The following is a 13,057-nucleotide window of genomic DNA, read 5'->3' as shown; positions in this document are numbered from 1 at the left end:
GTGACTCTTTTCTGTGGCAGAATCCAAACATAAACCAAGTGTTCAAAGCTTCCATGGCTGCCTGCCTCTGCCACTCACTTTTCACGTTACATTTGTGGTGCTCTTGAGCAGTGGTTTTCAACTGCCTGTCTGTGGACCAGTGTCAGTCTGCCAAAAATTTTGTGCCGGTCCACAAAAGAGTTAACCACCCTGGTGTGGTATGAAGATTATAGACTCAATGATTTTATTCAAATTAGTTTATGCTCAGGGTGATTTCTGCCTTAGTGGTCCCCGAAACAATTCTATTTTCACCTGTCTCCAGATGTAAAAAGGTTGAAAACTACTGCTCTAGAAGACAACCAGCCCCTGCAAATGGGCTTTCTCATCACATCCCCCCAGGACCCCTGGGAATTGAGTGGTCCCCATTTGTAGATGAGGAAGCTGAGGATCAGACTTTCCATTACTTGTCCACGGTCACACAGCTTTCCAGTGTCCTCTGAGAATGTTTCTTATTCCAGATCCTACACTCTTCCCATCTATAACCCATTGCTTGGCCTGATCCTTTAAACTCGGTGCTTCTAGTGAGGTAGAGGAGTAAAGTCTGGATCCTTCTTTTGGATTCCAGTGCGTCCATCTGGATTTCCTCTTGAGAGTGCAGTGGTTTACACTCTTCACCCCAGGGGCTTGGTAGTCATGTTTATAGGACAATGGATGCTCTTACTGGTTGAAATGCTAACTCTCCCAAAATGAAAGGCCAGCTGCAAAGTTTGAGAAGAACAAGGGCTAAATGATTTGATCAGACATCTGTGGGGGCCTTCTGGCATTTGGAGTGTGAGCGCCTTAGAGAAACTAACTATTCTGGCCGGAGGGTGTTGGCGACTGTTAGTCTTGGTGGTTTTTGACCGCTAACTGCCCCAGAGGTCCCAGCCTGCCGTATGACTCAGAGTCCCCAACACTCCCCCTATTCTTCTCCCACTGCGATAATCAGGAGGCCGTGTATAAGGCATTTTAATTTGGTAATAACTTGACTGGACCACTGTACCCAGGACTGTGTGTTTTTGAAGTTACTGTTGCTTTCTGAATTGGGGGGGGGGTGATTTAGAGCGGCTTATCCTTGATATGTGACTACCTTGCCATGCCATGGAAGAACCGTTCCTGCTGGGTGCTGGCTCCCCGTGCTCCAGCGTGCCAGTGCTCCTTCTCCAGTGTAGATTACCTGAGTCGTCGGACCCTGGACTATCTCATAGCCCTTATTCTTGAAGCACCTTGCCAAACGTTGATGGTGTAAACTAGACAGGAAAGAGTGGGGCCAAAGGTTTGTCTCTTATTGTACGTGTATTTCTGCAATGCCCTGTGTTAAAGAAGCAACTGCCTTCACCTTTCATCTTCTTTGTGAAACCTCCTGGATTCAGAGAGACTGTAGGAACCTACTGTATAAGGCAGGCAAGCAGGTGGGGGCGGGGGGATTGGGAAACAGGATATGAGGGACTCATAGAGCTTCACACTGCTCATATATATACACTTCTTAACCAGTGGTGGATTCAGCCAGTTCACATGGGTTCAGCAGAACTGATACCTAGTTTTTTGTTGAGTTTGGCGAACCAGTTGTTAAAATGGCACTTGTAATCAGGGTTCTCTCTAAGGTGGGCACCTGGACAGCGCCCAATGTGGAAACCACAAATTTACATTCCTTACTCCTTTTTTTTTTCTTTTCTTTTTTTTAAATTTTTATTAATGTTAATGGGATGACATTAATAATTCAGGGTACATATATTCAAAGAAAACATGTCTAGGTTATCTTGTCATTAAATTATGTTGCATACCCCTCACCCAGAGTCAAATTGTCCTCCGTCACCCTCTGTCTAGTTTTCTCTGTGCCCCTCCCCCTCCCCCTAACTCTCTCCCTCCCTCCCTCCTGCGTCCTCCCTCCCCCCACCCCTGGTAACCACCACTCTCTTGTCCATGTCTCTTAGTCTCGTTTTTATGTTCCACCAATGTATGGAATCATGTAGTTCTTGTTTTTTCTGATTTACTTATTTCACTCCGTATAATGTTATCAAGATCCCACCATTTTGCTGTAAATGATCTGATGTCATCATTTCTTATGGCTGAGTAGTATTCCATAGTGTATATGTGCCACATCTTCTTTATCCAGTCTTCTATTGAAGGGCTTTTTGGTTGTTTCCATGTCTTGGCCACTGTGAACAGTGCTGCAATGAACATGGGGCTACATGTGTCTTTACGTATCAATGATTCTGAGGTTTTGGGGTATATACCCAGTAGAGGGATTGCTGGGTCATAAGGTAGTTCTATTTGCAGTTTTTTGAGGAACCACCATACTTTCCTCCATAATGGTTGTACTACTTTACATTCCCACCAACAGTGTATGCCTTACTCCTTTTTAACGTTCATCTGCGCAACAGCATATTCTAAGCACTTGTAGTAATGTTCATTCCGTCCATAGGTGAAAAAAATTACAAGTGAGGATGCTAATCAAGAAGCAATGTGGAAATATCTTAAATGACAGTTTTATTGCTTTTTGTCAGGTATTACTTAATATTTTTTCATTAATATTTTAAAACTCTTATAGCAATCTAGTTTTGTATACCTCTTTTATTATTCTTATTTAAGTATCAAATGCATGAAATAATAAGCTACCTTTAAGTGTCTCTTTTTTTTATATTTAAAAGGGTCATTAGTGCAGAAAACCAGGTTTTAAATTATGTGAATCCCACGCCTGTTCTTGACCCTCTTCTCTGTCCCACCTCCGGCTGCACTGAGCCCTGCTGGGCTCCCTGGCTCTGCTTCCCTCGCAGATAGCAGTTACTGTGATCCGCGGTGCTGGCAGTGCTGTGCTAAGAGCTTCTGCATTGGTGTTAGAAACAGGTTCAAATCCAGTATCTACCACTTATAAGCTTTATGATCTTGGATAAGTCTCTTCACCTTTCTGAGCTTGTGTGGAAATTAATAATTAGTAGCTCCTACTCACTTGGCTATTGAGAGGAGTAACTGAAAAAAATCTGTTTTAATCACTGTGCCTAGTCCAAAAGCTTCTAGTAAGTTTGGTAATTGAACTAAAGTCGGTATTTTGTTTCTGAAATAGTTGTTTACATAAGAAAATATTGTTGTGTAAATGTTCTTGTTAAGCCTTTGACTTTCTTTTGCCTACCAAATAAAGTCCCAGTTCTGGCTTGTCACTCGGCATTTGCTTTTGCATTTCAGGCTTTACATTTAATTGGTAGGGAAGGCTGAAAAAAATGTAGATTTCTAGAAGAAATTGCACATGGTTACAGATAGTTTGTCTAAATTCACAGAGCAGTTAGTTTCTCTGTGTGAAGCCCTGGGCTGGGCCCTCAGAGGTACATGAGTGAATCACACGTGATACATGGTGGACAGTGGCATCATGGTTTCCAGCCATCGGGTACAGGTGCCGGCCCCACCCACCCCCACACCACCTTATATGACCCTACCCAGTCCCTGGAGAAGGCAGCGCTGAGGGAAAACTTGCCAAAGGGCCCCAGCACAGTAGAGCAGCTGGACATTAGAGTGATCAGAGTTTCAGCAGCAGGACCAAGAGAAGAGGCAGGGGAGGTCAGAACCTGGAACTGGCAACCAGCCAGGACTTCCTCAGGTGCTCCTGCATGCAGGACCTCCAGCCCCAGCAGTCACTGAATGTGTCCTAGTCTTTTTTTTTTTTTTTACAGAGATAGAGAGAGAGTCAGAAAGAGGGATAGATAGGGACAGACAGACAGGAATGGAGAGAGATGAGAAGCATCAATCATTAGTTTTTCGTTGTGATACCTTAGTTGTTCAGTGATTGCTCTCTCATATGTGCCTTGACCGTGAGGCTACAGCAGGCCGAGTAACCCCTTGCTCAAGCTGGCGACCTCAGGGTCCAAGCTGGTAAGCATTGCTCAAACCAGATGAGCTCATGCTCAAGCTGGCAACCTCGGTGTCTTGAACCTGGGTCCTCCGCATCCCAGTCCAACGCTCCATCCACTGCGCCACTGCCTGGTCAGGCAAATGTGTCCTATTCTTTAGTTATGGATTCTCTAGATTCTCCAGCCACAAATTGAACACATAAGGTCACTGAAGCCCAAAGATGTGAGGTGACTTGACTACAGTCACACAGCAGTAGAGCCAGGGCCGGAACACACAAGTCTTCTGGAAGATATTCAGCCATCTCTGACCTGTGGGTTCCCAAGATTGTCTTGGTTCCAGTCCAAGTACAGTGAGATTGTCAGGGTCACTTTGCTCCTTCATAAAAATTATAGGGTCTTCTGTTTTGCCCATCTCTGTGTGCAGTACTGGGGGTACAGGGTTAAATCAGACTCTGAGCTCAGGAAATTACAGTATAAAGAGGGAGACATACTGCCAACAATTGCAGCACAGTATAGCAAGTGTGGATGGGGGCAGGCATGTAATGTGGGTGGCAGTGGGGCAGACTATAGGAGCATAGAGAAGGCACTTAGCCCAGTCTGGAGGTCAGGGAATTGACATCTGAGCTTAGTTTTTAAAAACCAGTAGGCATAGCCAAGTGAAGAAGGACAAGGAAGAACATTCTAGGCAGAAATAATAGAAGAGCATGAGAGCATTCTCAGCTAAACATCTAATAGTTATAGTAATAGCCCCAACATATCTATATGTAGGATCTATATTCAGGACACTGTGAGTGGTTCCCACTGGCTGGAGAGAATCCAGGCAGATGTGGCTGGATGTGTAGGAATATAGAAGGGCTGTTGAGAGGACGGTGCTGCTGACTTTATCAAAGCCTGAGCTGCTCTCTCTTCAGATCTCCAGGCTCCACTCTCCCCGTGTGAGCCTGGATGGAGTTCCTGGTTTCGTTGGTATCAGCGGCACTGCAAAGAATTTAAAGCCAGTGAGTTCCTTTTACCAAATTCCACAGACAGTCCTTGCTTATTTTTCTACCTGTTCCTTTAGGGTTTTTTAATTTGGAGGGGTTTTGCCCCCCTGATGCTTTGGTGTGGAAGAAGAACTTAAGTGTTAATTGTAGGGAATGAAGCTTCATTCGGGGTTTAAACACCTACAGCCCTTCATAAACTAATAGCCCACTGACCGCCGAGTGCCTGGCAAGCTGTGACTTTCCTTCTCTTCCCATAGGCCTGCGGAGTTAGCCACAAAGTACGCAAACTTTTCAGAGGGAGCTTGCAAGCCTGGCTATGCTTCAGCCTTGATGACGGCCATCTTCCCCCGGTAAGTGCTTCTCTGTCTTCCCACCCCTAGATGCCTGCCGGATCCGGGCGCCCAAGTCAGAAACACATGATGTGCTCCAGAGAAAACAAGATTCTGTTATAACTTCCCCTCTGTGTCCTCGACCCTGTGGGCACCCGGAAAGGGCTTTGCTTTTAGTTAGTTCCCACCTCAGTCCTTGCTAAACCTTACCCCTTGCTCACCTACCAGCATAGCTTGTTTCTGTGGAGGAGGAGCAGGCCGGTAGAACCCATGGGGAAGCCAGGTGTCCAGAGGCAGCCCGACAAGGCTGTCCAGCACAGGAGCCCCAGACAGTATCGGTCGCCAAGCTTTCTGGAAGCTGGGAGAGGCGTATCCACATAAAGCAGGACCAAAGAGGAGTTGCTGAGGCTGGCCGTGCTGTGCCTTCTCTCTGTTGTTTTGCATTCTGGACTCCTGGTTTTCCTTGCTGATAAAAGCTGGGCCAGACCCTGGTAGTTCCTTTACCAAATTCTGCTGAGCTGCTTCGGTTACTATCTGCCTTCTACTTTTGTTTTTTTTTTCCCTGAAGCTTTACTGTGGAGAAAGGCCTGACATGCTGAGATCGGCTTGTCTGCAGCCTGGATTGCAGTGAGACTGTCAGGGTCATTTTGTTCCTTCAAAAGTTGTGGGAGTATCTGACCTGGAGGAACTCAAGAAAAGGCTGTGAGGATCCTCTGGGAGTCAGGATATAGCACTGGGATCACCGGAGGAGCCCTCAGGGTGGGCTCTGCTCACTGGGGAAAGGGCTTGCTCCCCGTCCCTGAGAAGGCTGAGGTGAGGGCACAGGATGTACTCACACAGGAATGCTGAGATACCACTTGCCCGGACATAAATCCAGAATATTTGGGTTTTATGCTCTTTTCCTTTTTCTAACGGAGTGAGGCAAGCTCAGCTCCTTGTGTGAAACAGGGGCTCTGCTGGCTGCATATCTGGTGTTCAGATAGAGTTCTCTTTGTCCAGGGTTTGCCTCTGAATTGATTCCAAGTATTTTGATTCCCCCATCCATTTACTGAGCACCTTTTAAGTGTCTGGCACTATGTTCCATATTCTTACATGTGTTTTCTCAGGCCTCCGTGACTCAGTCCCCTGGGCCAAACACCTGTGAGTTTCCCTGACCTGTATGTAATCTCTTACTTTTTCTAACTGAAAGTAATATAAGCATGTGATTTAAAAAAATAAATAACTCAAACAGCACAGAGGCTGTGTATCTAGACCCCTTCCCCAGAGATAGTCTATATTATCATAAATGGGAACATACTGTATTTATTGTTCTGTATCTTGCTTTTTACTCCTAACAGTATATGTTAGGGATTATCTATTAGTGATACATATGGGTCCATCTTATTTTTTAAATTATTTCATAATATATAATTATATGGATGTATCATACTTCTATTAAAAGTAAGATTTGCTGAACTTTCATTTACATGCAGTAAAATTTACTTTTTAGAGTAGTTGTATGAATTTTGATTAATACATAACTTTATATAACCACAACAATCAATAGAACATTTCTGTCATCACCCACAAAAGTTTCCTTTGCTCCTTTGCACTTAACCCTTCCCCCAAACCCCTCAGGGACAATCACTGATTAGTTTTCTGTCTCTAATATTTCCAGAATGTCATATAAATGGAGTCATATAGTATGTAGTCTTTTGAGTTTGCCTCTTTCATTTTTAAAATGCAGTTGAGCCTGACGAGTGGTGACACAGTGGATAGAACATTGACCTGGGACGTTGAGGTCCCAGGTTCAAAGCACCAAGGTTGCCAGTTTGAGCATGGGCTCATCCAGCTTGAGCACAGGCTCACCAGCTTAAGCGTGGGATCATCAAACGATCCCATGGTCATGGTCATTGGCTTGGAGCCCAAGGTCTTAGGCTTGGAGCCCAAGGTCTCTGGCTTGAACCCAAAGGTCACTGGCTTGAAGCCCAAGGTCGCTGGCTTGAGCCCAAGGCTGCTGGCTTGAGCAAAGGGTAATTGGCTCAACTTGAGCCCCTCCATCAAGGCACGTATGAGAAGCAATTGAACAACTAAAGTGACGTAACTATGAGTTGGTGCCCTTCTTGTCTATTGGTCTGTCCCTCTCTCGCAAAAAAAAAAAAAAAAAAAAAAAAGGTATATTTGAGGTTCATTTACATGTTCTATTAGTTGTTTCTTCCTTTTTATTGCTGAATAGTATTCCCTGGTATTGAACATAAGTCTGTTTCTCTATTCAGCAGTCAAATATATTTGGATTAATTCCAGTTTTTAGCTGTTAAAAATAGAGCCCCTATAAACATTTGTATACAGGATGACTGTTTCACTTTATAAGAAATTGCCAAACTTCCAAAGTAACTATGTAATTTTGCTTTCCCACCAGCAATGTATGAGAGTTTCAGTAGTTCTACCTCTGTGTCATCAGTCTTTTTAGTTTTAGCTGTTCTAGTAGATTTAGAGGGATAGTTCACTGTGATTTTAATTTGCATTTTACTAATGACTAATGATGTGAAGTGTCATTTTCATGTATGTTTTTGCCATTCTTTTATCTTTGGGGAACCATCCAAACTGTTGCCTTTTTTAATTGACTCTTTGTCATATTGAATTGTAAGAAAACTTCTTTATGTATTCTAGATAGAAGCCCCTTGTCAGGTGATTAGCAAATACACACACACACACACACACACACACCATACAGGGGGTCCTCAGGTTTCAACAGTCTCGACATGATGTTTCAAGTTTATGACACTCCCATAAAAACTTTAAAAAATTGAGACGTGAGTGTTTTGGCTTAAGCCATTAGCATTGTACTTACAAACTATGTGGGTGAACTAGTTTGGTTGCATGGCATGGAAGAATACACAGAAAGACGGCATATGAATGAGGGAGGTGGCATCCCCCAGTACGCTTACCTACACCATTTGGGACTGTTAAAAGTGCAAGTGTTTCGTTTATGTTAGGCTAGGATGTGTTTTGACTTATACCAAAATTGGGTTATGTCACTGTTTTAGGAACTGAATTTTGTCGTAGCCCGAGAACCCTCTACGTGTGTGTGTGTGTATTTTTTTTAAGTGAGAAAAGGGGAGATAGAGGGATAGGCTCCTGCATGTGCCCTGACTGGGATCCACCTGGCAAGCCCCATCTGGGGCTGATGCTCAAATCAACCGAGCTATCCTTAGCACCCAGGGCCAACACTGCAAAAGGAGAAGAGAGTGAGAAGGGGAAGAGGGAAGAGAAGAGAAGCAGATGTTCACTTCTCATTTGTGCCCTGACCAGGGATCAAAATTGGGATGTCTGTCTGCTGGGCTGATGCTCTAGCCACTGAGCCACTGGCCAGGGCCGCAAATATTATTTCAGTTCATAGCTTGTCTTTTCATTTTCTTTTTGTTTGTTTGTTTGTTTGTATTTTTCCGAAGCCGGAAATGGGGATAGACAGTCAGACAGACTCCCGCATGCGCCCGACCGGGATCCACCCGGCACGCCCAGCAGGGGCAGACGCTCTGCCCACCAGGGGGCGATGCTCTGCTCCTTCGGGGCGTCGCTCTGTCACGACCAGAGCCACTCCAGCGCCTGGGGCAGAGGCCAAGGAGCCATCCCCAGCGCCCGGGCCATCCTTGCTCCAATGGAGCCTCGCTGCGGGAGGGGAAGAGAGAGACAGAGAGGAAGGAGAGGGGGAGGGGTGGAGAAGCGGATGGGCGCTTCTCCTGTGTGCCCTGGCCGGGAATCGAACCCGGGACTTATGCACGCCAGGCCGACGCTCTACCACTGAGCCAACCGGCCAGGGCTCTTTTCATTTTCTTAACAATGTCTTTCATAGAACAGAAGTTTTTCATCTTGATGAAACCCAATTTATCAATTTTCTTTTTTTTTCTTTTTTTTTAGCAAGAGAGAGAAGGACCGATGGGAGAAACAGGAAGGGAGAGAGATGAGAAGCATCAACTCGTAGTTGTGGCATTTTAGTTGCTCATTGATTGCTTTCTTAAATATGCCTTGACTGGAGCACTTCAGCCAAGCCAGTGACCCCTTGCTCAAGCCAGTGACCTTGGACTCAACCCAGAGACTTTTGGGTTCAAGCCAGCTACCTTAGGGCTCAAGCCAGTGACCAGGGGATCATGTCTGTGATCCCATGCTCAAGCTGGCGATCCTACAATCAAGCTGGTGAGCCCACGCTCAAATCGGCAACCTCGGGGTTTTGAACCTGGGTCCTCAGTATCCCAGGTCGATGCTCTCTCCACTGTGCCATTGCCTGGTCAGGCTATCAATTCTTTCTTTTATGGATTTTGCATTTGGTGTTTTATCTAAGAAGTCTTTCCGTAATCCAGGGTCAATAGGTTTTTTCTGTTTTCTCTTAGACTTTTTTTTTTTTTTGCTACAGAGCCAGAGAGAGACAGAGGGACAGATAGGGACAGACAGCCAGAAAGGGAGAGAGATGAGAAGCATCAATTCTTCGTTGCGGCCCCTTTAGTTGCTCATTGATTGCTTTCTCATATGTGCCTTGACCGGGGCACTACAGCAGACCAAGTGACCCCTTGCTCAAGCCAGCGACCTTGGGGTTTCAACCTGGGTCCTCTTGAGTTCCAGTCCAATGCTCTAGCCACTGCACCACCACCTGGTCGGGCCTTTTAGAATTTTTATAGGTTTAGCTCTTTCATTTAGGTCTGATCCATTTCCAGTTAATTTTTATATATAGTAAAAGGTAAGGATTGAGGTTCATTTTTTGCATGTAGATATTCAGTTTTTACAGAATCATTTGTTGAAGACTGACTATCCTTTCTTCATTGTATTACCTTGGCATGTTTATTGAAAATCAGTTAAACATATATGTATGGGTCTATTTCTGGATACTTCATTCTAGTCTGTTGATCTATATGTTATCCTTGCACTGGTATCATATATATATAATCATGTCTTCTTTTAATAAAGACAGTTTTATTTCTTCCTTTCCAGTCTGGATGCCTCTTCTTTTTCTTGCCTCACTGTGCTGGCTAGACTCATCAGTGTGGTGTTGAATAGATGAGGGGAGAAGAAACACAGGTACTTGCTTTGTTCCTAGTCTTAGCAGGAAAGCATTTAGTCTTTCACCATTATGGCATTAACTGTAGGTTTTGCATAGATACCCTTTCTTCAGGTAGAGGAAGTTCTCTTCTATTTCCAGCTTATTGAGAATTTTTATCATGACTAGATGTTGAACTTTATCAAAAGCTTTTTCTACATCTTTTGAGATGACCATATGGCTTTTCTTTTTTAGTCTATTAAAATGATGAATCTCATTGATTACTTTTTTTTCATTGATTGATTTTTGAATGTTAAACTAACCTTTCATTTCTAAGATATATTTTATTTAGTATAATGTATTATTTTTTATATATACTGCTGAATTCAATTTACTGTTTTATTAAGGATTTTTTGTTTCCCTCATCATGAAAGATATTTATAATTTCTTTTCTTGTAATATCTTTATTTTTAGTATCAGGGTAAAGTTGACCTCACAGAAATAAGGAAGAAATTATTCCTTTATCTACAGTTTTCTGAAAGTTTTATATAGAATTGATAACATTTTCTCTTAAATTAAATGTTTTATGAAATTTATCACCAGAGTCATCTAGTTTTCTATGTGGAAAGGTATTATTTTTTCTTTTTAATTAAGAATTGAATTTCTTTAATAGATCTAGGGCTTTTCTATCTTGATTCAAGTTTCCCTGTTTCTTCTTTGGTAGTTTGTGTCTTTCAAGGAGTTAGTACGTTTCATCTGAGTTGTTGAATTTATTGGCATAATATTGTTCATAATATTCTTTTATTGTTCCTTTAATGCCTGAGATCTCTAGAGAGATCCTCTCTTTCATGTCTGATATTGGTAATTTGTATGTTTTTCTTTTTCTTCCTAAACTGCTTGGTTAGAGGTTTATCATTTTTATTGATCTCAATGAACTAGCTTTTGGTTCAATTGATTTTTCTCTTTTGTAAATTTTTTCACTGTGTTGTTGATTTCAATTCTTTAGTATTTCCTATCTTCCACTTATTTGGGTTTTAATTAGTTCTTTTTTGTCTTATTGTTTCTTAAGGTAGAAGGTTAGACCATTGATTTGATTCCTTTCAAATATAAGCACTTAATACTAGAAAATTTCCTCTAGGTTCTTATGAACTTTTTTGCTTAATTTCCAAATATTTGAGGATGTTCCAGATATCTTTATCTTATAGATTTCTGGTATATTTTTGTTGTGATTAAAGAACATGCTTTGTATTATTTTAATAGTTTTAAGTTAATACATATGAATTATGGGATAAAATATGGTCTTTCTTTTTTTTTTTTTTTTTTAGAGACAGAATCAGAGGGATAGGGACAGACAGGAAGGGAGAGAGATGAGAAGCATTAATTCTTTGTTGCGGCACCTTAGTTGTTCACTGATTGCTTTCTTTTTTTTTTTTTAATAAATTTTTATTAATGGTAATGGGATGACATTAATAAATCAGGGTACATATATTCAAAGAAAACATGTCTAGGTTATTTTGTCATCAAATTATGTTGCAAACCCCTCGCCCAAAGTCAGATTGTCCTCCGTCACCCTCTATCTAGTTCTCTGTGCCCCTCCCCCTCCCCCTAACTCTCTCCCTCCCTCCCTCCCATGTCCTCCCTCCCCCCCCCCACCCTTGGTAACCACCACACTCTTGTCCATGTCTCTTAGTCTCATTTTTATGTTTCACCAATGTATGGAATCATGTAGTTCTTGTTTTTTTCTGATTTACTTATATCACTCCTTATAATGTTATCAAGATCCCACCATTTTGCTGTAAATGATCTGATGTCATCATTTCTTATGGCTGAGTAGTATTCCATAGTGTATATGTGCCACATCTTCTTTATCCAGTCTTCTATTGAAGGGCTTTTTGGTTGTTTCCATGTCTTGGCCACTGTGAACAGTGCTGCAATGAACATGGGGCTACATGTGTCTTCACGTATCAATGTTTCTGAGTTTTTGGGGTATATACCCAGTAGAGGGATTGCTGGGTCATAAGGTAGTTCTATTTGCAGTTTTTTGAGGAACCACCATACTTTCCTCCATAATGGTTGTACTACTTTACAGTCCCACCAACAGTGAATGAGGGTTCCTTTTTCTCCACAGCCTCTCCAACATTTGCTATTACCCGTCTTGTTGATAATAGCTAATCTAACAGGAGTGAGGTGGTATCTCATTGTAGTTTTGATTTGCATTTCTCTAATAACTAATGAAGCTGAGCATCTTTTCATATATCTGTTGGCCATTTGTATCTCTTCCTGGGAGAAGTGTCTGTTCATGTCCTCTTCCCATTTTTTTATTGGATTGTTTGTTTGTTGTTGAGTTTTATGAGTTCTTTGTAAATTTTGGATATTAGGCCCTTATCTGAGCTGCCGTTTGAAAATATCAGTTCCCATATAGTTGGCTGTCTGTTTATTTTGATATCAGTTTCTCTTGCTGAGCAAAAACTTTTAATTCTGATGTAGTCCCATTCATTTATCTTTGCCTTCACTTCTCTTGCCATTGGAGTCAAGTTCATAAAATGTTCTTTAAAACCCAGGTCCATGATTTTAGTACCTATGTCTTCTTCTATGTACTTTATTGTTTCAGGTCTTATATTTAGGTCTTTGATCCATTTTGAATTAATTTTAGTACACGGGGACAGGCTGTAGTCAAGTTTCATTCTTTTGCATGTGGCTTTCCAGTTTTCCCAACACCATTTGTTGAAGAGGCTTTCTTTTCTCCATTGTGTGTTGTTGGCCCCTTTATCAAAGATTATTTGACCATATATATGTGGTTTTATTTCTGGGCTTTCTATTCTGTTCCATTGGTCTGAGTGTCTATTTTTTTGCCAATACCATGCTGTTTTGATTATC

General features: G+C 42.2%; 1 protein-coding gene across 6 annotated transcripts in view; it reads left to right on the top strand.

The window, feature by feature from the left end:
- Positions 1-13,057, top strand: part of ST3GAL3 (ST3 beta-galactoside alpha-2,3-sialyltransferase 3) — a 227,342-nt gene that overhangs the window by 113,562 nt on the left and 100,723 nt on the right. For all 6 annotated transcript variants that reach the window (XM_066269415.1, XM_066269413.1, XM_066269414.1 and 3 more), the window contains one exon: positions 5,101-5,193. In XM_066269415.1, coding sequence (XP_066125512.1) covers positions 5,101-5,193 — 93 coding nt within the window. The remainder of the gene's footprint in view (positions 1-5,100; positions 5,194-13,057) is intronic.

Source organism: Saccopteryx bilineata, chromosome 3 (assembly GCF_036850765.1).
Source record: "Saccopteryx bilineata isolate mSacBil1 chromosome 3, mSacBil1_pri_phased_curated, whole genome shotgun sequence".
NCBI lineage: Eukaryota > Metazoa > Chordata > Mammalia > Chiroptera > Emballonuridae > Saccopteryx > Saccopteryx bilineata.
Note: the sequence above shows the minus strand (reverse complement) of the source record. Positions and strands in the feature narration are given on the sequence as shown.